Source organism: Xiphophorus hellerii, chromosome 22, assembly GCF_003331165.1.
Source record: "Xiphophorus hellerii strain 12219 chromosome 22, Xiphophorus_hellerii-4.1, whole genome shotgun sequence".
NCBI lineage: Eukaryota > Metazoa > Chordata > Actinopteri > Cyprinodontiformes > Poeciliidae > Xiphophorus > Xiphophorus hellerii.
The window spans coordinates 13,087,832-13,115,000 of NC_045693.1; the positions used below are offsets into that span (position 1 = coordinate 13,087,832).

General features: G+C 35.6%; 1 protein-coding gene across 2 annotated transcripts in view; it reads left to right on the plus strand.

The window, feature by feature from the left end:
- The window catches only part of eys (eyes shut homolog), a 171,944-nt gene that overhangs the window by 107,522 nt on the left and 37,253 nt on the right, over positions 1-27,169 (plus strand). For both annotated transcript variants that reach the window (XM_032553124.1, XM_032553125.1), the window contains 6 exons: positions 203-353; positions 497-609; positions 1,784-2,040; positions 8,158-8,328; positions 17,279-17,429; positions 26,424-26,532. In XM_032553124.1, coding sequence (XP_032409015.1) covers positions 203-353; positions 497-609; positions 1,784-2,040; positions 8,158-8,328; positions 17,279-17,429; positions 26,424-26,532 — 952 coding nt within the window. The remainder of the gene's footprint in view (positions 1-202; positions 354-496; positions 610-1,783; positions 2,041-8,157; positions 8,329-17,278; positions 17,430-26,423; positions 26,533-27,169) is intronic.

The following is a 27,169-nucleotide window of genomic DNA, read 5'->3' on the forward strand; positions in this document are numbered from 1 at the left end:
ATATGGCACTGGTCAATTCATCACACTATCAAATAAAATCTTACACTGAAAATACACTTAAATTTGTGGTCATAACATCAAATTGTAATGAATTTCAAGCGATAGGCAAATTATTACAAGACACTGTTTGTTGCATGTTCTTGACATGGCAGCTTGTGTATGTCTGCTCCAGCATTTTCCTAACATGTTTTTGCTTTATCAGACAACATCTGACCCCTTGTGATGCAGAGCTGACACTTTCGGGGCACAGGAGAATTCAAAGCACAGCAAGTAATTACTGGCTGGGACACATTATTCAAAGAACAAACCATGTCTTTGTAGGTGGTTTGCGACATCAATATATTCCCAATCAGGTAAACGTTGTGATTATTGTTGTGATTATGGTTTAACTAGCTGTCAAAATTATATGGTTCTGAATGTCACTCAAAGTTTCAAACTTTATGAGTTCAACACATTATGAAGCTAAAAAAAATGTTATACATATTTTCTTTTAAAGAAAGCAAAGCCTCTTCACAACTATACTGGCTGCATCGAAGTAATAGAAATTAACCATGTAAGAAGCTTCTACACAACTGATGCAGTTGCTGGCAGCAACATAGATCAATGCAGGTAAAATACACTGTATCCCTATTACTAAAACATGAAAAGAAACAGCTATTTTGTATTATCTTTCATCATTTTTATTTTTTTATAATAAAAAAAAATCATTTTATATTGATAAAGCAAAGTTGTCATGTTATTTTGGCATCAACACCAGGTTAAGCAAAAATCTGAATGTAGGGACTCTTTAAGAAATACTACTAATGTTTTTTTTGGGTTTTTTTTGTTTTTTTTAAAACTAGTCCTCTACTATAATTTGGCAACTTTTTTAGGCCTGCTGAAACTTGATGAAATATTTGTGACATTCTAAAAATAATCAGGACGCAAGTGTCCAAGTCCTTTTCATTTTATATGTTACTGTTTCTTTCACATGACGCTGTGTTTCATAAGACACTCACAGTCTTACTCTGATCCCCAGTTATTCTAAATATACTAAGAATTTGGATATTCTGTTTAGTCATTAAGCTAAACTAAGATTACCAGTTTCTTTCTGAACTATTTTTCTTTGTCTGGATTTTACATTGTTGATAATGATACATCTTTTATGTGGTGTTTTGCTATCAGCAATGTTTCAAGCTGTCACATTCATTAAAACACATAACCCCTGATGCAAATGCAACGTTGGGTAATAATGCATAAGCCACACTTAAGTATTGCGTTTTCATTCATTACTAAATAAAGCTTAGGTTTCACTGTCATTTTAATTTCAGTGTAACGGCAGCTTAACAATTATTATTATTTTTATTGGCAGAAAAATTATGATAACTGTGTAAATTAGATACAATTATAAATTCTCTTTGTATTTTATTCAATGACAAATCATTATGTCTATGAAGCAAATAATAAATAGGCATAATAATAACTAAGAATTTACAGTATCATTTAATTTGGAAACACATTTCTCTTTATATTGTAATTTTTTAAAGGAATGTGTTTAAAAAAATTATCTATAACATTTTAAGATGATATAATCATTATCTTTTCACAATAAACCACATTATCAAATAATGTTATAAGAAAATTTAAAAAATATTTTTCTTATCTGGACCACAGTATTTCTGAACCTTTTTTTCTATAAAACTATGAGGCCCAAAACAATTATTAGATTTTTTTGTTTTTTGACCTTTTACACCGAAAAAATATATGCCTTTAAATTGATATTTTACTCAATCCTCTCATTCAGGTATACTTTACATCACATGATGGCCTCCACAGAAAATTACTTGAGTCTGACCACTCCATCAGCTTCACCTACCACATTAAGCACAGCAACCCTGGTATTGTCCACACCACCTCCCAAACTTCCTCTGCAAGAACCTGAAGCTGGCCATGCTGATCTTTGCCACAACGGAGGATCATTCCATCAGATGCAGCTTCATGGAAGAACTATTTCCTCTTGCCACTGTCCTCTTCATTTTACTGGAGCCTTTTGTGAAAAAGGTACCTCAAGATATTAGCATTTTTTTTCTGTGCTCTGTTTTTATTATATCTGATTTAGGAAGCACAGACCAAAAACCTGCTGTAATGTGACCTTTATAGTGGTATCACCAAGAGCCATCCTTCGAATTATGTCTGGTAATATATGCTGAGCCTCTTTGGCTAATAGGTTTCAGTATGAGGGGTAATAGAGTCAGCTGCATTAAGAATTTTGAGTGATGTGAATTATTCAGAATATGATAAATGAAATGAGAGATCCATATAAGCAGCTTGAACATTGCTGTATGTTCATATTCCCCTTCTGCATGCACCCAGAATGAAAATGCAACCTTAGACCACTTGTTCTGCATTCAGCTACAGCTCTCACCCACTTTTCTAAAGCAAAAATATTTATTTCTTTCCCACTACAAAAGTAGTAAATCCAAGATGAGGCTAGTAGTACCTCACATGCTGCATAGGAATTTTTCTTTTAACAATTCCAATTTTACAGCTAAAATTCAATTCATACTACTGTTTAAAATCTAAATTAAACATTAGATTAATTAGATTTTGATGTTTGACATTTTACTTGTTTCACACTTAAGAGTGAACTAGTCATGTACTTTCTGCTTAAATGTCAGTTTGAAGACAGTCATATGTACAAGTTAACATTGGTTTGCAGTTGTGCCAATAGTATGTCACAACTGCAAACCAACCAAGACCTGATCTGTAGCCTGAGTCCAACCCAAAATTATACACCTGATTGGGTTGGGTGGGTTTGACATTGGCTTCTGTAGTGTATTTTTACAGCACAGAGAAAATTAAATATGAACTGAATAAAGTTGTGTTAATCTACTTATCATTGACTAAAAAGAAGAGCAGGTCATTTATCCTGTTGAGGAAAAAAGAAAGTTAGGTTCTGAAGTTAGTTAGATTCACTTATTCCACATTTTATGTTACAACCTTATTCTAAATTGTATTCAAATAATATATTTCCTCAAAAATGTACAATTTCCTTACTACAACAATGCACCTCACCTGTCTTTAGGCAGGTGAGCTAATGGTCTGAGAGTCCTTCAAGTACCTTTTGGCAAACTCCTAAGGGCTGCCATGTGCCTTTTATTAAGAAGTGGCTTAGCAGCCAGGACAAGAGTGAAGAACTTGAAATAATTATGCCTTCAGTCATGAGTTTTAAATGAAGACTTCAAGGTAAACATTAATTACTGTCATATGTGCTGCACATTGTTGACCTAAGAAAAGTTTAAAGTGTTGGGAAATTATGCTCATAGCATAATCTCATGTTCCCAGAGCTGACACGATCCTGCCTCTGAGCTAACATTAACAGTCATTAGCATGAGCCTGAGTAGTCCGCCTGCACCCAGCACCCTGATTTGACACGTCTGCCATGTTTCTTAAAAATGCTAATTTACAGGTGTTTAGCTAATTTACAAAGCATTATTTGTCTCTGCAGGCACGGTGATAAAATGCTTCTATTTTTAAGACTCATTTGTTTTGTTTTCTTTTTTTTTTCCTGGGGGAGACGACCACGTTGACAGAAGGTGCTGCCCGCCCTTTGCATGATACAGACGCTGGTTTATTGAGTTAGTTATTAAAGATGATTTCTTCTGCCTAAAGATCCATTGGAGATGAATGATGCATTCATTTGCTGTTTTCTTTATTAACTTATTCCAGAATGTTAGATTTTTTGGTTCAGGAAAATGCAAATGGTGCACGACAAAATATCATTTGTGACTCCCCAAATTAGGAGAGAATGGTGATTAAAACTTTTGATTCTTTAGATTATGTGATAAACTGCTTTGTTGTATGCTAGTAGGATATTAATTTCCTACTAGCATAGGAAATTATTATCTGTAACATTAATTACGGATATTAGCCGTAACATTAATCAAATGTTCAGTTTGATTTAATTCTAACAATGATCCTTTCACCCTTTTCCTTCCTCAACTAGAAAAGAAGTTCCTGCTTATTCCCCTACTTGTCAGACTTAAAAGCTTATTCTTTAAATACCAGAAGTACCCTTTTAGTGTCACTTTTGCTGAGTTTGAGGAATTGCTCCTTCTCAAAAGAACTACAGTCTCAGGTTTAACAGGGTCCAATCTCCTTTGAGCACTTATCCAACAATGTGCTTTGCAACACGAGTTTCTCATAGCCCGCTTTAAACGTCCAGGGGCTGTTTACATGCTGACACAGTCTCTGAACATAAATTTGCCACAGAGCGACTTTGCCCGGCGACAATCTTGTCATTACATCTTGTCGAATTAAGGAATAGCCACATGAGAACAGTGAAGCGAGTCACCCCTGATACGAGCTAATTATAGATAAATCATGCAACACAGTGACAAGAGGTGGACTGGTTTCTGACCTAGATGAAACACTGATACGTATCACAGATCTTTAACAAATATATTAATGCACATGGGTATGCAACCTGTTTATTTTTAGCAAGTAATTTAATGATAAACAAAAGAAATGCTGAAAATAGTTGACATTTCAATGACAATAAAGCTTACTGACAAATATTACACAGACACATAACTACTGATTGTTTATAATTCTCTAACTTTTATTTTTATTGCTGTTATAAACTCGTGATGCAATTGAACAGTAAGAGACTTAAGTTCTTAAATAGTGCCCTGCAAAATTATTATTTAACTTTAACATTTATTGAGACTTACAGCATTTTCAGTGTATTATTTTTAAAGGTTTTGTGTTATAGCCTTTAAAATACAAAAGATTGCCCTGTATTTAGTCACGCCCATCTTCCCATCAACTCTGACCACCTTCCTGTGGATACCACTGTCGTCTGGACAAATCAGGCAGGATTGTGAGAATGATGTTCTTTGATTTCTCAAAGATTTAACACAATACCACCATATTTTCTGTCAGAAACTCCAGAAAACACAACTGCTTTCTGCCTGAATTAATGACTGCGTGACAAACAGACCACAACATAGCCTGTTGTAAATATTCAGGCTAGTTAGCAGGGCCACTGGTGACGGCAGATGGTTATGGTTTTTCCTTAACAACAAGTTTTTCCTACACCATTAGAACATTTAGGAACAAGTACAGTTTGATTGACTCATTGGTTGTTTTTGGTATGGAGCGGTGCATTTCTTCAGAGAGCAACAATAGCACAGAGAGGAGGGGGGAAGGGGTAAACTGATCTTTTTACAGATACAAAGCCTCAACATACTGTCATGACATGGTGAGAGTTTTAGCAAATATGTTAAAAATATTTTTTTTTATTTTTATAATAGTTATGTACTGCAGCTTTAAAAAGCAATTAGTTTCATTGGATTTTATTTAAGGATGTTAAAGTAAAGGGGCCTAAATACTAATGCATCCTTTGCAAATATAAATAAATAACAATTATGCACTACTTTGTGTTGGTTTATCATAAAAAAGCTCTATAAAATATATTTAAAAAATGTAGCTGAAATGTGAGGGGGAAAAAAGCGTGACAAGCTGCATGGGGTATCAGTACTTTTGCAAAGTAATGTAATACATTTTTATATACATTCTTCTTCTAGAATGTAGTCCTCTGCAACAACATTTTGTCCAGCCTCATGATTAATAGAAAGCAATCTTAAAATGATGTAATAAATGGCACCTGTGTCAGGTAGTATTTGTAAAAGACGAAACCAATGAAGTGAAAAATTATTCAAGGTTGCTCTGTATTGATCACAACTTCATTCCACAGCTCACCGAGTTTATTTCTGACTTGTATATTAGAAGCTGTGATATAGGAAGCTGACCCCTAAGGGAAAATAAAATGCCAAGTGCACAGTATGTCTCATTTGTGTCATTCCAGCAACTTTTATTTAACGTCTAACATCAGTTGCAATAAGAGAGTGTGCAATTTCCCCCTCTTAAAGCACCACAGCTCTGTTAATCTAATTTGCATTTTTATGCTCATTTAATTTTCAACCAGTTTAGCTTCAGAAATTATTCATATTTCTTTTTTTTTTTACAGTGTACTAGTCATAATTTATTTGTTCAGTGGCAAATAGGCAAAATGATAAACTTACATTTAAGAGTTGGGTTCATTCGTGTGTTCTTTTTTGTCTGAAAACTGAATACAGAAATGCAGATTGGAGCAGGTAACTTGAGCAGAAAGAAGACTGTCAATAAATTTAATCAGGAAAAACAAGAGATCACACAGTAAAGAGAAACAGATAAGGGCTTTTTTTTAGCTTTTCTGTTTTTGTCTGTCTGTCTTTGACATTAATGGGATCTGATGTGGTGTGCCTCCTGATTTGCCAACAATGTGGCTTGGTGCTGCCAGCTCTTTTTGTGGGCATCTAGTGTGTGGTTTCTGTAATTGCCTGTGTCTTTAAAAGTGAGCCAGCTTGGTCATCCTTGCTCAGTCATTTGCCAGCAAATATTACAGGATGGATTCATCATTTTTGATCCAATAGAACTGCTTCTTCCACAACGGAAACACCGTCGCTCATGTTTTCTCTTTGTAACTTGAAGCCTTGGCTGCTGTGTCTATTCCACATAATGTTCTGCAGGAAAAATAAATAAATCACCCACACTGTTTTCATGGGAAAGAAGAGTCAGTTCAAAATGTATTGAAAACACATTAAGAAAAAGAGGATCATGACAATATGAAAAATGCCATGGGAATCTTGGTTATTCTTTCAACAGGTAAACAGTTCAAGTTGTCAAATGTTGTAGTTTGAATTGCTGATACTTTCCGATACAGTAAATCTATAATGCATTATTCTTCCCTCATCATGGATAGATACCAAGAAACATCAAAAACAGAGCAAACTCTATAAAGAAGTAAATGCAAGTGCTATTAGTAAAAGTATTTGGAAAATTATGTAATGAATAGAAAAGTTAATTGTTGTGCAAACAAGAACAAATGTTTTACTCCAAAACATTTTTAGAGAACAACCTCCCTTAATACATCCAAGGTTCTCAAGCTGTATTATTAATGGAACTTAGGCTATCATCTGTGGTAATTTGGTAAATTGTGTGATTTACAAGTTAAATATGACACAACTTAATTGTAAAGTTGATCTAAAGAAAGAGACAAACTGGTAAAAGTGATGATGAATAGTATTTTACTGCAGCCCTCACCACATTAAAAATATATTTATTCATATATATATATTTATTTATTTATTTAAAACAGGAAGTACAAATGAACAGAATTTATTATTTTTTTGTGCAATATTTTTGCACTTATCTTGCACAAACGATTTTTGTTTGGATGCAGTGACTATCAGCAGAATCCCCTTAGCTGTGGCTCATTTGGGCTGTTTTGAGCTGACTTTCAAGTTCCTGAACAGCAAACGATCCACTTGGTGTACAGTGTCCTTTGTGTAAAAGGCCAGCAGATTATCACTGGCTTGTGTAGTTGATGACCTGAGCTTGTACTTCTTCCACCTTTCCTTAAAATCAGACCCTTTGTCATCCAGTGGGAAATGACACACTAGCACATAGCCCTGACAGCCCTCTGCTGACTCTGCTCACAGTCAAGCTATCTGTGCTGTAAAGGCATACAGCAGGCAATTTCTGTTGTTCTCCTTACTAAGGAAAGCACTTACAGACATTGCTTTCACTTTGTATGCCATTCCTTGGAAAAATAAACTTACAAACCTCTTTGCAACTGGGAGCAACCAGCAAAGTGGTTTGTAAAACCAGAAAAATCTAGATGTCTCTTAATTCTGCTTTTATGAAGCTTCTGCATGTTCAGTTTTTGTTGATTGTGCCAAAAGGTTGCTCAGTCAGCTTATTTCACTTTTATGAAACTTTGTAACTGGAAGAAGCAAAATACTTGAAAGAGATTTTAATGTATATAACCTTTCTTTGTTATTGGTAGTAGCAGAGCCTGAATTTTAAATATCTGTTGGAGTACTTTGTTTTGTATATATCTTTCTTTTCCGTCTTTTCTGCCATTCCCCCTCAGGATATCCCATTGCAAGAGAAACTTGTCTCCATCCAGCCTTATTTGTTACAACTGTTTAATTACTGGTATGAATTCATTATGTCACTGCAATAAAAATGATATACTTTAAAATTAACTCTTCAGGTTTTAGAGCAAACTTTAAATATTAAAAATATTTGCTCTAATAAATGTAATGTTTCATTTCTGTTCTTGTTTTTTAGATACTACCATCTATATTCCATCTTTTGATGGCACGTCGTACCTGGAGCTGAAACCTCTTTTGTCCCTTCCACACCCTTTAAATGACAGCAACAATCGACTGACCAGAGCAGAAGACACAACTTTCTATTTGACAGTCAGAACAAGATCAACCCAGGGCACCGTCCTCTTTAGTGAGTACAGTCTCCCTTTAAAGTATATTTTTACTTTCTGACTTTTAAAGTATATTTTACTAAAGGGTGCATGTAAGCCCTCAAAGCCTTATTGTATAGTCCACATTACAAGCAAGGAGTTAGATAGCTATTATCAAGCAAATGTTTGGGAAAATATTTAAATAATCTGATCACAAATTTAGTCTCCAAAATTTTGCAATCTCTATTGCACAGCAAATCAGAATTTCCACGATGACAGAACAAGACACCACATCATGATTCTTTTTAGTCAACTTTGCATATCCCAGAAAAAGTTTACATCCTTTAGGGAGGAGAGTTTTTTGGGGTTTTTTTTCTGATATGAGTCATGGCAGGAATGTCAGTGTGATAAAGATGTGTGCACCTGCACCAGTACTTGGTGAGTCTCATTGTTTGCTGGCATAAAAGAGTTGTGAAGCCACTTAAAAAATAATCCTTAAAAACAGACTAATTAAATAATAAAACTCTGAGCAACAGTGGTAACGTGGTGTCAGCACTTCTGACAAAGAACTGTATGGAAGTCTGCAATGTTGCAATTCACAGGGTTTTTATTTATACAATGGGGATTTACCATAATGCAGAAAATATTGCTATGAGTTTTCATAAATCTTCTGCGTTTCTTTGCACAGATTAACTTCAGGCTACTTAAAATTTAAAGCCACATTTGGTGGCTAGTTTATAGCTGTTGGGTAATGGTGCAGTCAAATAAATTTTTATTGTTTTAGCAAAGTCAATTCCTGTTTGCTTGTTTGTTTGTTTGTATAGAAAGAAAACACATCTAAAGGACAATTAAAAGGCTGTTTGCATTTTCAACAACAATAATAAAGGTAAAAAACAAGAAATGCATAAATTTGATAAAAATTCTGTACATTTTCATTTCAATGTCATTGTTATTACTATATTGGTATTTATTTTTATCCATAATAGTTATTTTATTTTGAACGACTGCTATGAACAAAAATTGACAAGAAAAAGCATTAAAAACCCTTGTCTTTACTAAAACACTTAGTGCTTTTGTCGTAAAATCTCAAATACATTTAAAATTTTCCAAGTCTTAATTACATTTAACTTTAAAACATTTCAAACTTGTTAGATAGAGTTTCATCTAAGGAGGAAAGATTTTGTGTGAGAGGAGAAAAGATCACAGGTACTCCTGTGAAGGAAATCTCTCTCTACCCATCTTTTGTGGGCACATTGGCAGCTTTTCTGGTGTTTCACAACTGATGATTGAGCTGTAACCTAAACGCAAACAAAAAAATCCTCAAGAGCCGGTCACTCACATGCTAGAGATAACATTGCATTCACCCTTTACATCAACCTTGAGCTCTACATTGTATCTCTGTCTCTTGCCAGTTCCTTTGTTCCCACACCTGCACAGACACAGACACACACTCCTTTGTTACAGAGGAAGATTGGGATGGGGGGACCAGACACCCTGAGTAGATCCTCTTAACAATAGAGCATTGTTTGGGGAAGAGAGCAAAGTCGTTAGATTCCTCCTGCCCCCATCTTTTTAAAAAGTTGCAAAAAGCCGAAGCATGAGAATACTTCATAATTTTTCCAGATTTCTCTTTGTCACACATTAAGGTAAAGCATGTGCATATAATTTTTTTTTCCAGACAGCTTAGAGGTGAGGTCACCATGCCTTGAGCTATAGGTCCTCTAATGACTTAAAAAAACATCCAAGCGTGTCTCTCACCGGACTGCAGTTGCTGCTCCTCGCTCTAAAAACTGCAGCCACCTTGATTTTTGTGAGTCTGCTCCCATGCTGCACCAGTCAGGTGCAAGTCCAACTAAAGTTTAACCACCATGCATTGTGTGGCGATCATGGGTGATTTATTCCACACAAGCCGGGCACAGACATCATAACATTCATCTTGTTGGTATGGCCTAGATCAACCTGTTATCTGTGACATCCTCTGTAGGTTCGCAGTCTCTGATCTACATTTCCAGGTCTGTTAAATGTTGCTGCACACCTCAGGGTTAAATGTCTGTCCTTTGATCACAACGTGGATTTTCTAGTCTCAGTAACTATGATAACAGGAAGATGAGGGTCGGGTTAAAATGCTCCCCTGAACCAAAACGTTGATGTTACACTGTGTCTAATTTTAAGCTAGTACATTTTGCTTAGAGTATATTTAATGTTTGAAGTGAATACAAAAATCATTTAAAAAGAACTGAGATAAAAATATATATATCGCTTTTAGGAGTAGTTATTCTATTAAATATTCATATTATTCTTAGGATAATAATTACTTAACCCTTTTTTGTTTCTCTGGACTGCCGGTGGCTTTCTAAGATGGCTGCTGAGTGACAAAAAAACCCCATATATATATGAGATACTGACAGTTATTAAATCTGTCAGCTCATGAAACATAAAAGTAATGGATGCTTTATGTACAGTTGGTTTATTTGAAGGTCACTTAAACCTTGAATATACATTAGCAAAGTCCTTATCAATATTAGGACAGAGGCCTGGTTCAAGTATCCAATTAGAATTATGAAACTCATTTTTTGACAGCTAAAAATATTCAGTTTTCATGTTTTAGTTATGTTTTGTACAGTTCGGCTTGCTGAGGTCTTAGTGTAGATTATATTACTGTACAAATATTCTTGAGATCATTTTTTATTAGCTCCCTGTACTGAATAAATTGTATTCAGATATATACATTTTAATCTCTCTATTGAAATGTTACAATGGCATTATGATCAGCACACGAACCTTTCTCATTTACCTCAAAAAATATCTACGACAGATGTTCAATTTAGAGAACCTTTGTCAAAGTGACTATATGTATGTGTATGTGTGTTTTAGTCTGATAATATGTATACATTTATTTTCTGAGTATAGTGGGTTGAGTTATGGAAAGTGTTGCATGCATTATTCAGGAAGTACTGTTTTGCAGACTCAAATAAAAGGTTTCAGAACAGAGTAGCAGAATAATTGTAAAGCAAAGCTTTTCTATGCTTTGCTACTGTAATTACTTGCTTTTTGGATGTGTTTTTAGAACATAAAAAACTTATACACCTGTGGTGAAATGTTTTAGATTTTTTCACTCTTGTGGGAAAACATTTACTGTGTTTGCACATTTACTGTGTTCTAAGTAAATGTGCTCTAAGCCACCCCCTTAGATGTCTTCAAATTTGTTTAATAAACCATTACAAAGGTGCATAATAGTAAAGAGAAATTAAAAAAAAAATCTTTCTCTTAAATATATACTTTTTACCAAAAACAACTGAAAACTCTGGGATGTATCTGTTTTTACAACTTTGCATCAATGCTTTGTAGTCTGTCACCACAAGTACCATTGCACTTCTTGGGGGTTATGTGTACAAAGGATTTCCTTATCTAGATACAAATACTTGCATTTGTTTTTAAATATCTTAATGGCCTTCCTCCAACTTTCCTCTCCTTCACCATCACCAAGGTCAGCTGACCAGAGGTGATTGGGCTTTTGTGGTTGCAGCTTGTAAGTTATGAAACAGTTTGCCTCTAAATGTCAGGGAGGCTCCTTCACCCTCTTGTTTTAAGACTCATATTTTTCTCTTTCCAAACCCAGCAAATAGTTTGGCCTCAATTGTTGAACCAGTGTTTGACTAAAACTACCAAACTTGTTTCCACACATTATAAACTCAGCATTTAAGATAAAATGATGACTAAGTGTTTAGAGTGCATCAGCTCTGACCACAGTCTGATGCTGCCACCTGGGTAGATGATGTGTTCAGGGTTATTTGCAGAGAAGGTTTTCTGCCACATAGCTATACACCTGGAAACTTACCTATATATTTACAACCCGTCTTTGGCAACTCATTTTTGTGGACAAAACCCTTTATACTTACAAGCCTGCTCTCCCCTGCTTCCCTCAGGAACAGTTCGTGCTTTCTTGGATTAGCTGCCTTTCTCAGAGAAACTTGGAACAACACGTTGAACCAGCAGCTTTTCTTCTTTTCTCATCTCTTTTCCCACAGTCTGCCTCATCCTACTTACTATTAATCCAATGTCATTCCATGAATGCTTACCTACCTTTTTGAGATCTGATTCAGATTCTTGTCTTCGCCAGACGTTCTTTTGAACCGAGACACGATAAAGATGTATATTATTATTATTATTATTATTATTATTATTATTATTATTATTGTTATTATGTTTGAAACTATTTTCTGCATTTCTGCAAACATGACATGTAGTTGGGGAGTTGTCCTATTATTTTTTTTTTCATTTTTATATGATGTATTGAACAGTGCTCTTTTAGGGCTTCAAAATTTGAGATTTTACTTTTATTCATAAATTCTTCACTGATGTTTCTGGGGTGGCTTCTGCTTTGTTTGATAAAGTGACTTTGGAAAGTACACTATTCAGATGTGTATTTGTAAAAATATATTCAAATATCTTTTTTGTGTTGCATTTTAACAATTATGCTTTATATTGTGTTGGACCATTATATCAAAATTCCAATAAAACCCATCAAGGTTGTGCTTGCAAACATATGTACACTGGTGATACATTACATTTTATTTTAACTAATTGTGTTTTCTTCATTTCTACCAAATATTGTAGGAAAATTACTATATTCATATTACTATAGTAGTTATTATATTACTATAACTCAATAATGAGATGGAACATTGTAAAACGCCTCTGGAAGATAACACTGTATGACATCCTGATGAGTCACCTGTGCATTTGTCCTTGAAGTCTAGCTGTCCAAATTGCTTCACCTCCACAATGTCTTAGATTGTGTCATATATTTGGAGCAAGGAGATATCTGGTTAAGTAGATTATCAGTAACTAAATAGCTGAGTGTATAATCTCCCCAATATAACTTAACTTAACAGTTAGCTACCATCATTGTGCCATACAAACATTTCTTGCCATTAATATCAGACTTGAAAACTCTGGTAAATTGGACATGAATCTCATAATTTTAGCCTTGTTGTCTCAGGTAAGTTAATTCTTTGTTGTATTTATAACAATGCAGTGCCACATGATGTAGAGGCTTAAAAGAAAAGAGAAATGAGCGTTCAGAAAACACACACAGTTTGCACAGTGGCTTTTATCTAGTAACGTTTCCTTGCTTATAGCACGCTGTCTTTTTCAAATCAGACGATGGGAACTGAACAGAATCCTCCAGAGATCAAACATACTAAGTTAATCAGAAAAAAAACAAGCGATATACATTGAGATGTGAAGAATCGCTACACCAAATGTACTCCATATTCTCCACCTCCCCTTTCACAACTCTCCCCGAAGCAAATCCATGAGTCTCCCCCTGGACTTCAATTGTCAGATTGAGAGTAGAAAGACTGGAAGGTGGGTTGTGAGGGGGAAGATAAAGGGAGGGAGAGGAAAGGAAAGAGAACAGGTGACAGGCACTGACAAAAAGGACGAATGCTCTGTAAGGTTCAGTGCACAGTAAGAGGGCCACGGAGACGCCACAAAACAATTTCCTTTCAGACAAAAGATAAAAGAATAAAAGATAAGAAAACATTGACATCTGTTGTAAATAATATTTGTCCAAAAATGAGTTATGACACTATGCAAAAACAACTGCTTAAAGAGGAGACTATAGGTTATTGTTGTCAGAAATTGATATAAAAATTGCCGTGACTGACTGTGCTGTTTTGCTCATTAAATCTAATGACTTTATTCTAGTTTGGTGTTTTGAAAATAAGTTAGATGATTAAGTGTTATGAGTAATTATGTTTTGTGGGAGTCACATATGTTTTCTTCATGTTTAGATAATTTACCAGTTAACATTAGTTTGTTCTTTTCTTAAAAATGTGCAGTTTGTGTTTCTGCTGCTCGACTCTCTGATGTTGGATGCAGTAAATATAATTATTACCATAATTTATGCATTATGGCTCATTCTCCCTTAGTTTTCAAGGTGAATTAAATTTCTCTCAGTCTATTCCTTTCTGCATCACAAACAATTCCAATACATACATTTTTACTTAGGATTCATTAAAATGTTTAAAGTCCTTGAGATGTAGTGCTTTGTTTCTTTCATTTAAAGAAGTAGATGCCTTCGGTTCAGCTTGCAAACAGAGCATGTGTATGCAATTAAGAAGAGACATCGTCTGTAATCGTATCCCTTGCTGGCACAAGTTACAGTACTTTTCTACCAATTAAATGGTCACATGTCATTGCAAATTGCTATTTACAAAGTAGAACCACGCATGAAAATTTTGGAACACAAAGTCATTACATTCACTATTAGTGTGTAATTAGCAGCATTGCAGACTGGAAAAATATGGAGTACCAAACATGTTAACTAACAGCAGCCTCTATCTCATAAAGAGATGGGGATTGTATTGATCCCCTTCATTTTCATCTCGGTTACCATGCTGCCTTGAAACATCTAGCTTAGAAGCTGGTTTCTTTGCTGATGTCTAAACCCCCCACCTATACCATTACAGGACTGCATAGATGACATGCACACTGCTAAGACACAAGGTTGTCAAGCCCACACACCTTCATACTATTTTTAGCTCGCAACATCAACCTACTTCCTGAGATTCGTGGCTCTAACCCTGTTGTCTTTGGAAAATCAAACAGGTCTACTTTGCGCCTACTCAGTAGCTCTCTCTGGACTAGTACTCCCTTGTCACTTCTTCTATTTCAGCTGAAATATCCCCTATAGGCCTTGTTGGAAACACAGAAACATTTAAGGTCTCTCTAACAGGGCAGCATTGCTGCTCAGTCCCCTGCCCTGTAGCCACGTTTTCCTTCACAGCGAGACAAGAGGTGCAGGTTCCCTTTCTGTCTGAGTCTCTCTCAATGACCTGCATTCTAACATTGTCATGCATTTGTTTCTGTCTGTTCAGACAGCAGTCTGGGGCTGGTGTGAATGTTCCCTCCACCTCCCTTATGAAGACCACAGTAGTTTATGAAGGAGCATAAAGCTGTCTAACACTTTCAAATTGCAATTACTGTTTTGCAGGAATTATGTCATGCAATAAAGTATTGTGACAATAAAGATTACATACCTGACAAATGACTAAATAAATTGTCAGTGGTCATGTCATTGTTTTATTACCAAGAACATAGTGGTTGAGAAAGCCAGACTCAAAGCAGATGTGATGAAGCTTTCCACTCAGAGACAGTTAGAGCTCTGCTGGAAACAGAGTGCAAATACAGTTTCTGTCATGGTTTAGAATGACAAAAAACCTGAGTTTTAGTATTTTAGGAGTCCCATTTAAAAAGTGAAACTTGTAGATTTCTTACTCACATTGATGTAATTCAAGGATCTATTTGTGTTTATTTAAGTGGTAATGACTTACAGTTTATAAAAAACAAAACCCCTCCTCCCCGGAATATTAGAATATTAAATATGACCAGTAAACTGAAGTATTTTTTTAAAATCAGACATGTTTATTACTGCTTACTTGACAGGTGTTCAGCACAAAGCCATTAACACCATCCAATCCAGCTGCAAATGATCATTGCCAAAGAACGTTCACATAGAACTGTAAAAGTTTTCCTTACTTGCTGTAAGGGTCTGCAAGTAAAATTAAAAGTTGAGTAGAAGGAAAACGTATGGTCAGAAAGTCCTGCTCAAGAAACATGGAAACTGCAGCCTTGAGAAGATTGTGAAGCAAAGCCCATTTGAGAGTTTGGTGGAGATGAGGCTTGGACACCAGTTGTAGTAACAGCGTCTAGAGTCACCACACAGACACAGGATTTGGAGAGTCATGTCGTCTGCTGCGTTGTCTCAAGTTAACAAATTTCTACCAGGGCATTTTAAAGGAATGTCTGCTTTCTGATAAGCCTTTTGCGTTGTACAACTATGCTTCTCACATCGTTGTGGGTACTAAGCATTATCTACATAATTTTCAATTCGTTTTAATTCTGATACGATATTAGTTTCTTATAATGTTGATTTTGAAGGGATCTGGCTCGTGTTGAGCTCTCTGACTCTATATATAGAGGCATTTATACAGCAGAAAATACAGCGAAGGAACCTACATATTTTCTAAACAGATTTTTGTAATAGATCAGTCTTCCTTTTCAGTGGCTGCTTACATTTTTTCCCCCAACCATCCTCTCTTCAAGTACTCTATGAAAAGTTTATCTATCCCTTAGAGAGAATAAATGATTATATTTCCAGACTTTTTCAAATGAACTCTCTTTGCCCTTTGAGCAGATTCCTGTCTGTATTTTTTTATTCATGTACTAGAGAAGGAGGGGGTTACCTTTACTTTTAAAAATCATGTCCCTGCTGAATTTTTTGACTTTTGTCATATATTGGCCTTATACAAATAAACTAAATTGAACTGAATTGATTTTAAGAAATAAACGTAGCATTGCATGCAGACAGAGATTTTGACATTTTACAATTTCTCAGGTCTGGGTCAGTTCCATGTTGCGGTTTTATTCTTCAAGGGAGGAAACATTTTGCCATTGGCTTGTGTGTGTTGTTGCTGAGGTCACAGCAATGTGAAAGATTCTTGATAAGCTTCTGTCTAGAGAGAGGGAAGCTTATTGGCTGTGAGATGGTATTTGTTAGCAGACAGGAGTCCTCCCTCAGGTTTTCATGTGAGGGTTATTGATCTCCGCAAGTATGACCTTGTGCTCAACATCCTCTATTTTATTGGCGGACATTGATGCAATATGTAAAGAATCTGTGTTTAAATAATTGAAATAGGGATATAGCCATAGGATGGCAGAAGTATCTGATAAGGTCAGATTTGATCTACTTCTGCTTTTATTTTCTTTCTTTTATAATAAGCCAAAACTTTTTCTCTGGTACAAAACTAATTTCTTCAGAATCTTCTTTCTTTCTCTTTGGCATCACGCACAGAAGGGACTTCCTTCAGGGTCTCAGTTTAGTTCAAAGTCATTTATATTGCAGTTTTTGTCAATGTGCAGAATTTAGGAATAGATAAAACGAAACTCAAACTTTTTCTGAATTCTATGTTCTTATTGTTTCAGTCCAGGAGCAGAACTTTGGGGATCAGTTCCTCCATGTGTCCCTTGAAGATGGACGCCCCATTGCTCAGCTTGGCTGTGGGGGCACCAGTGTTTTATATGCAGCTGCTGACAAGAGTATCAATACTAACAGATGGATGCCGATCCTAATCCGGTATGATGTTTGATTCCTTCTGAGTTTGATTCACAAAATACATATTAAACTGGATGTTTGTAATTTTTACAGTTTGGTTTAGAAAGTCTTTAAGATGGGTCTTAACATAAATATAAACACAACAATTGTGTTATCTATAAATGACAAACCAAAACCAAAAAACAGATAATCTTATCAGCTACAACAGTATTAAAAAACATGGCTAATAAAACATAGGTATTCAAAACTTACTGACCATTGAGCCATGGATCTATTTGTTCTTCAAAGGTATGTGATGTCCTGCACAAAGCTTTGACTTGCAAAAGCTTTAGGACTCCTAAGTTGCCTGATTAGATTAATTAATTTGTAATCTCACTCATGCAAGTAAGTGGGAAATGATTACTGTAAAGCCAAGTAGCAATATAATATCAAACGAAAAAAACTGTTGTGTGTTTTGAATAAATGACATGCCCCATGATCTACTTGAACTTCAAAATAAGTTGAAAGACATTTATATTACATTTCTTTATATTTATCAGACTCACCTTGTAATATAACTATAGTAACTATAGATTTCATTGTTTAATCAAAGATGGCATCAATAAAGTTTATAGTTTGAATGTGAGAAAATAGGAAAAATGTACAAGGGTATATTTTGTTTTTGTAAGACAATGTACATTATGGACAGGAATGTCATTTTTCTTGTCAAGGATCTGATATGTTCTTGTCAACACCAATATGTTTAAGTAATATAACTAGTTTTTGTTAGGCATTTTCTGAATGTAATTTACATAATGCATACTTTACCAGAAACTTATAGAACTATTCATAATATTTGCCTTTTCACAATACCTGCTATTATTTGACTCATTTTGTTTAAAATATATTTCGTGTATTGACATGAAAGTCACAGATGAATCTATCCTTTCACAATACAAAAGAAATCACTTGACTCAGAAAGATCAGGCACAATTTGGCATGTTGATCTTGATCTCCATCCACTTACACTTCTTTCCCATCTCTTACACATAAGCCTGATAAACAATGCTTCCCCCCTGCACAACTGATCTTTCATCTCTGTGGTGTGCACACTGGCTTATGGCTCATCACTATGGGGCAGAGGGAGCTGCTTGGGGAAATCGACTGCCGCAGAGCTCTGGCGGCTCTATTTATTCTTGATATGTTCAGCAGTTTTGATTCATATGCAAATGAGCGTGTGACATCAGAGGTATTTGTCTGAGCACTAAATACCTACTTTCCTCAGCTAGGAGTTGACAACACTGAATACAGTCTTGGTAACTTGCAGGTGTCAGCATCTGTGTGTTGCAGGGCAGTAAAAGCATTTAAGCATACATAAGCCAGGCTTCTTTTTTTTTTTTTACTCGGCACACGACACCAGAAAGAGAAAACATTTTCCTTTTGCTTTTTGAACAACTACTGTTAGATGTTTTATTCACTCTGTATTCTTAGCAAGTGGTGTGTTGCACTGATTCAGCATTATCAATATGAAGAAATAAGTACACACCCCCACTGTGCAACATTAAGTGTTGTGATATGGAAAAAAGTAGTTTTTAATTCTTTTTTTTTTTTTAGATAAAAGTGCTAAGTATCATTATTGCATACTCCAATTACTTTGTTTAGTTTATTTTATGACAAAAACTTATTACATTTTTGTAAAAGAAAAATAAGAAAGTCAAAAGTAGACATCAAACTATGAAGGAATTTAGTTTTTTCTTCCAGCAGGATTGGTTTTTGGCTGCAAGAATAGTGTTCAGCAGTGTTAAAGCACTCCTCTCTGCTAATCATCTGCAACAAAGGCATAGAAGACATTGTGAATATTTAATCTGTTGTGACACTAAACGTAATTGTGAAAGAACAGTTCAAACAGGCTGCAATATAAATGAACTTCAGTGACAAGACTACTGATAAAACGAGCACAGTGTAGCTGGTATTTAGTACATTCCCAGTTTAATATTTGTTAAAATTGCGATCAGCTTAGAGATATTGGGTTTCTATTACATGAAAGTAGGCAGTGAAAACAGATTTGTTAAACTTTATAGTGGCAAGAAGAAAGAAAAGAAAGCTACTACAGTCCTTGTTTAAAACTTAATGACAACCCATGTGAAAGACGGTTTTGTGGTCAGACAATCCACAGAAGAGCAACAATGCAAATTCATAGAACCTGTAAAAAACTAGACAGTTATATTATATAAGGCCTCTTCTAAGGTGTGTTCCCCACGTTTTCACAATACAGCACTACTATGATGAAAAACATTGTAAATGACCTACACCGCACATTTAGCTTCTTACTCACCTCATCAGTCATATGTGTCTTAATCCATGCTGGGTCAGATAATGTTTGAAAAAAGAGGCAAGGAAAGCAGAGTAAAGCATCAGCCTCGCTACATGCATTTAGTTAGCTAAGCCCTGTTGTGATGTTTGGCTGATCCGATCCAGTTTCTTTCACCTCTCGCTTCTCCTAAAATGTTCTTCTCTCAAAAGGTATTGTTTTAAGTGACTTCACTGAATTGTTTAGTTTCTCTTGCTCCATTTTGCACCTCTAGTCGATCGTCTCCAATTCCCACTGCTCAATCTGTCAGTCAGGAGAATTTTATGACAGGCAGCCCCACCGTCGGCCCAGTGGCAGGAGGGTGGTGAGATGCAAATCAAACTGCATTCAAGTCTGTGCGCAGGAGAAGGGCGCCCCAGAATGGTCATATCTCTTGTATTGAGGCAACTTTTTATGAGAGTCTTTGGCCAAAGATTTTTGAAGAAGCACAACACAACAGCTTTACATTATATTAATTTACTACAGAAATTTTGTGTTTTTGTGTGTTTGGCTTTACTTTCAACAAAAATAGTTTAAAGACACTACCGTTGACAAGTGAAAAAAGAGCATTCTTGAAGTGCCCTGTGCTGTCATATCAATTCACAGAGAGGAGTCTGTGGGGTGGGGGAGGCTGTGTCATTTTTCATTTGGGGAGGACATGTTTGCTGTTGGCTAGCGTTTTGATGTCGGGAAGTTTTCTTTTCTTCAGGGACATTTTGGGGCTATACTGCAAAGATTAAATTTCCAGACTGGCAGACTCCAAATGCTCCCCTGGTCATTTTGTGAGGCTGCGTCCATTATTTGGTTGAAACCTGTTGTGCCTGGCATTCACTGCTAGAGTAATTTTCATTCTTAATACGCACAGTTAGGGATCAATGAGGATGATACATAGCTTTCTGCTGGAACACATTTATTCTCTTGTCACATGCGAGTCCCTGGTAGATATGATTATTCAGCCTCCTTTATTTCTCGGCAGTCAAAGGAATGGAGTCTTTTATCTCTTTAAATGAAAAGCCAGGCTGTTATTTACTATATTTCGACTGCATGATGGAACCACGTCTTTATTAGAAATAGGAGATTTATTAATTTTCTTTTATATGACCTGCCACATTTTGACACTTCAAAGTGAAATTGTGCACATAAACATTTAGCCCTTATTTCTACATAAGTGCATATTTGTGAGTAAGCCAGATTTCTATTATTTCTTCATCTTGCAGTGTGAAGCTTATTAGAAATTTCAATCTTCAATTGCAGTGTCTTCAATTCCACAGCAATTGAAGAATTGAATAAGTTCAGATATGAGCACTAAACTCTTCACGGTCACTTCAGACTTCATGGACTGTATCACATTACAAATCAGTCTGTTTTTATTTGTTAACTGTAAAACATGATCAAGTATATTATACCCAACAACTTATTTAAATCATCTCATATAGTTTTCATTAAAGTTATCAAGCCATACATTTGTATATTAACCTTTATATTTTATTCGGACAAATAAACTTCTACAAATCAGCAATGTTACTGTAGTGAACAGATTTTAAAGTGTTAGAAGGATAAATTATTTTGCTTCAAACACTTCTCAGTTTCATTCCCTTGATCAAACAAGTTAAGTAAGTTAATTAATACCCATATTTTGTAATAATGTGATAGTTTTCTAACACTATTCTTAATTTGTGGATGCCTTAGTAGTTTCAATGGTAATGCATATAGCTATATATCTATATAGTTTCTGTTGAAGACAGCTTTTTGTGGGGATTGTCGTCTTCCTAAAAGGCACCACATGCATCTGCTGATCAATCAGCAGAATCTAATATTAGTAAATGATTTATGAGGCAGACGCAAAAAAGCCCTGAAAGTTTTACCTGTTACAGACGACAAGTCAAGTTCCAAAGGCACCAATCATAAAGATTCTTCTGTCATTAGAGTCTCCTTGCATGGTAAATGCATTTCTTTACAGACTCCCATTAGGTTTGCAGTAATAGCTTTTTTGTTATTTAGAGCCTCAAACCTTGCCTCAAGTCTTATTACCCCTGAAACAGCATGTTCCTATAAGACAGCACAATCATGTTAATTTAAACACTGAGTGATATCAAGCATTTCGTTGACCGTTTTATAAATAGCGCGCACACTTAATTTACCCATGGAATTCGGTTATTTACTGCTGCTGTTCATTGACCATTGAGTAAGTTTTCAATGTAAAAATGCACATGTGGGTGTGAGTGTCGCATAGCAACAGCCCCTGTAAGAGAAGGAAAACAGACGTGTGCTGTGAGTGGAAAAAACTGAAAAGACATTTTTAGGACATATCAGGAGTCTGACTTCTTTAAATTAATGCCACAGAAATCCAGCTTACCAGATTCAAGTCCAGCCTGTTTCAAAAACACCTGTTAATCTGTGTAAGCTTGTTCAATAACAAACTCCTTAATGGAGAGCTGACAGGGCTCTTTGGTACCCATCTGTCTTCACTGCTTTTCAGTCTATGAGTTTATAATGTTTGGGGTAACTTAAATTAGAAGTCAATAATTTCTTAGTACAGAGAAGTTAATAAATCTCTCAAAAGATTAACAGTCTTACTCATTTTGTTTTTATACACAAACAGCACATCATTATTACACTATGTTTCAGTTGCTTTACATTTTCATTAGACTTAATGACATATTGTGTATTCACTTGATCTTAATATAGAGCATTTTTGTTTTCAAACACACATCAACTCAGCATGACTCCAGATCAGAATAAGGCGTGTTTATCACCTGCACTGTATTCAGCGTTTTATTGACAAGACCTCCTCTTAAAAGGTTCACTGAAGAGGCAGTCGCCAGCCGTGCCTGCTCACTTTTTGTTTTGTGAACCCCCACAATGCAAAGAGCCTTGCTGTGTGCTGTCTAATTGTATTGCCAAAGATATAATGATAGAACACAGGCTGCCCAAATTAATTGAGGCTCGCCGGTCACAGCACAAATTATGCAGCAAATGCTGCAGTGCTGCGTGTGAGAGCACCACTGCACCATAGCCAGAGCAGAGATTAGATTCACTAAAAGTGCAGATGTTGGTCTGATATATGTTTGAAAATACTTTGAAAAAAATAATTCAACTTCTCCCCCAAAATTGTTCCCTCTTGATGGTTTGTGCTAGAAAGTGTGGAGAATTTCATAAATAATGAATATTAACCATATGAAGGGTGATTTCTGTTTTGTCTTCTTATGTAACTGTTCAGCCTGTTCTGCTATGACTAAAAGCATGGTAACAGGTGGTATTTGTGTTCATCATATATGTACAACATATGAGTCAGTAATTATTAATTTGCTCATAAACATTAAGGGTCTAGTAAGCACTATTAACTTCAAATATAATAGTCGCGTATTGGTTAAATGCAAAACTGTCAGAATACTACAAATTTACCATGTTGTGTTCCATTGAATCCTTTTTTAGGAATATATAATATTTTTAGAATAATAAACAGCTAAAAAGGTGTCACCAAAGCCCATCAGTCAGAGAAATATGTTGCAAGGGCACCAGTGTGCTGCATGATGTTTTACTGCCATCTGTTGCCAATACTTTCAGATGTTTTATGCAGTAGTAATATTTTAATGATGATTCTCCCTCATTGCTAATTTTCTGCAAGGGGACTGTGAAGGAGGCACATTTGATTAGAAAGACAAACGCCCACCTCAGGTTTAATAAATACCTTTGCGTAAAGGTGCAGTGCTGAAAATATCGCCTGGTCCCTTAACATTGCAGGTAATATTTCAGAGGTTATGCTCCTGAAAGTTACAGAAATGCTCATGCCCTGAATTAGTCACACACCCGGAGTCTAAATGAAGATTTTAGAGATGACAAATTGCTTATGATTAGATCATTAGCCAGATGAACAAATGCATAAATGATGATTGAGGATGTAAAAAAGCTTTCCACCACATTGTGGTTTTGTGTGCCTAGAGAAAATGAAATATTTACATGTCTTTGTTTGTTTATTTGAAGCTGGGATATTTCTTCTCTTGATCCTTTGAGACCAAGCAGAGGAATAGAGCAAAGAAAACCCAGTTCTAGATTATTTAATCTCTCCATTAAAAACCTCTTTTCCCTCTCTTTCATTCATATATATGGAAGGCCTCATCCTTTGTGCGTTTTGTACTTTTTGTGATGTTAATTTGAACCCATAAGGAATAGTTTTAGTTGTCTGGCTAAAAAGACTAGAATAGTTATCTATATAAATAGCCATGTTTTCCTTAGAGCCAGACCAATGTAAATTAGCTGAGTGGAGCATTCAGTGTGCTGACAAGAGCTCATCAGTAGACATCATCCTGTTTGCTTAGGCAGTGAATGTTTTTTTGGAATAATAGAAGGCACAAAAAAATTATCCCCACTGTGCAAACCACTAAAATATGCATCAAACATTTTCAGCAACAGACATTTTATAATATTTCTATGATTTTTCATACCTTTCTATAGTTCTTTTTGCTTCACAAAGACGTGTACTCATGACATGTACAGTAGGTGTTCATTTGCACATTGTCATCTAACTTTCTGAATTTCAGTGGAGAGGATATACTTTTCTAAAATATCTTTCCAATCTGTTAATGTTATGCAAATGTATGAAGAATGACAGAAGAAACGGACCAGGCACCCTGGGGACAGTAATGTCTCTCTTCTCCCTTTTCTCTGGACATTAGGCTGCCTTTCACATATTCAATCTTAAACGTGTGCATGAATATATGTGTGCATGCAGATATGTGTGTACAAAAGAGCTCTTGTGATTTCCATACCTGTAATTAGTCCTACCTGAGGTTGTGTGTGTGGGATTGCCTCAGGGAGGTGTCCTGGAAGGCTGTTTCAAATTAACAGGAGGGCGATTGCCCTTATTGTTTTCATCTGGCTATTAAAATACACATTTGAGGCTTTCTCCTCATCAATGCGCAGCCAGTCACAAACAGCAGGATGGTCGATTTTGCAGAGTCAAATTAGCAGCTCGGTGAAATACAGCGGCTCTCAAAAGTGTACATAACCCTGTGAAAATGTCAAGTTTTCATTCCAAACCTTTTTCCACTTTTCTTGTGACATATCCTGTACCATGTAATTCATAAACTAATCTGTTTTGGGAGGAAAATTTTAAAAGGAAAAAGAAATTGCAATAGCCTGGTTGCTGGGAAGAATCTAAATAATTTTTGCCATGATATTTTTGGTTAAAATTTAAGCAGAAATAGTTTTCTCTTTTTCCATTGTTTGGATATTCATTTAGATTTGCTTATTCTCTTTCATAAATAAATACACTTCTAGGTGGAAGGAACATCATTATCAATCTAAATCTTCTGGGGGAATTAAAAATTGTAGGCTTTAACATACAACTTCTAGGCTATTGACCTGAGGTGAATTTACAGCAGTAGTCAACAAGAAGTTAAAGTTTTGTAATGGTACAGCCAGAATCTACAATCATAAAGTGCTTCTTCAAAGTATCAATTTATGTACCATATATGCACTCTAGTGCAACCAGGTTATTGTAGTTTTATGTCGTTTTAAATGACACATTTTTATCAAATGGAACTGTTTGTTTTCACTTTAGTTTTAAATGATATATGTCAAATCAATTAGCTGGAGGTTTTGAATTTGTGACTTTATTTAAAGTCACAAAATTCTGGATTTTCATTAGAGGTGTAAACAGGTTTGAGATCTGCAGTGTCTTTTATCTCACATTTAAGCAGCAGGGACTACATAAACTTGTAGAATGAAGGTGCCTCATGTGAATTACTTCCCAGCACATAATCAAGTTTATGTGAACAATGAAGTCCATATGCAACCTGTCGCAATATTGAGAGCCCATGATTGTATAGCGCCAGCATAAACCAATGATGGATCGAGGAAAGGGAAGTGCTTGACTTTGCCAATGTTGGAGTATGACACAAGTAGACCAGCTACTTAACATTATGGCTACAACATTAATGACTAGTGCAACTGTATATTTCCCCAGAGAGTCCCATCAGGTCAAATGACAAAATTGTCTTCCTTCTCATTAGGGTTATTGTGCATATATGGTTTTTGCCCTCATTTTTATCATTAATTAATCCTGAGTGACATAATAAGCTCTTACACCAAAATTTGCATTTTGCATGTCTTTGTGAGGCTGATTAGTTTATGTATTTATGACTGTTGTAATTATTAGTAATGTTAATGTAACTCCTGTTTTATTTGGCGTGGCAATGTGTGTCATTCACTATAGCTTTATCATGTAAATGAACTTGCTAATGACTGCTTATCTCTTTATGTAAATTTCAGATTTTTATAAGGAGCACTGCGATTTAAAGTATATCACTGCAGTGCTGAGCAGAAACCTATTTTGGTGCTTCTTTTTTATTTAAATCCTGCATCCAAAACATCGTCTGTTTTTGTCGTCTCTCCTGGGTTTTGGCTGGTGGGGAGCGATATAAACGCACCATTGCTCCCAAGCCAATCTACCACTGCATAAAAATCCTCATAAAACTGTATGTAATGTATACCTAGCCAGTTTATGGTATATTCTCAATAGTCACATTAGCAGCTCCATTACTGTGACTGCTTTGTCTGTCTCGCCATCAGAATATTTTCATGCTTTGCTGGATTTATTGTGAATCGCAGATATTGCTTGGATCTACCTTACTTGCTAACTCTCTGAATCACCTCATCTCTCTCTCTGTTTTTTTTCTTAACAGATTCAGCCTTCCTGTTGGCAAACAAGGAGGGTCATGTCGGATTGAAATTACTGCAGATAATGGCACTGCACAGCATCTTGAGGAACTGGTGTCTCACTCTGTGTCAGAGGTATGCTTCAATCACATCAACCATTGCCCTTAATGTCCAGATCTCTCTTTGCCTTTTCTATGAGGTTTATCATAGACTACTGATTGCCATTTATGACTTCCATGCATAAATGGCATGCAGGTTTATTCATTATTGCATGAGTTAGCAATAGTGATGCAGCGATAAGAGATATTAGGAATGAATTTCCAGTCAATTTCTATAAAACTGACCTATCAATGCACTACAGATTTTAGCTTATCTGTTGTTATTCTCTGCTACAAAATTAAAAAAAAAATCTGTATAGTACAGTTCTCACAAAACAGCTCCAAGTTACAAAGCTGGATCTCTCAGCTTCACTGAAAATATATAAATGTTCTATTGTACATTCAGAGTGTGTTCAGGAATATAAAATCAGAATGTCATGCACTGATTAATTATTACTGAACATAACCGTCTTACTCATTCTTAAACCTAAACTTCTGTGGGGTGAGGTGAGGATGTTCCTTAATGGGGTTTTTTTTGGTCAAATGAAAGGGATTTTCACAGATTGTTTTGAATTCAGAGGCCACAATCATCTTGAATCCTGGTCTGACAATTGAAAACAATCCAGTGATTCCAGGAATAATCCTACTTCACTTAAAGTGCATGTTAACTTTAC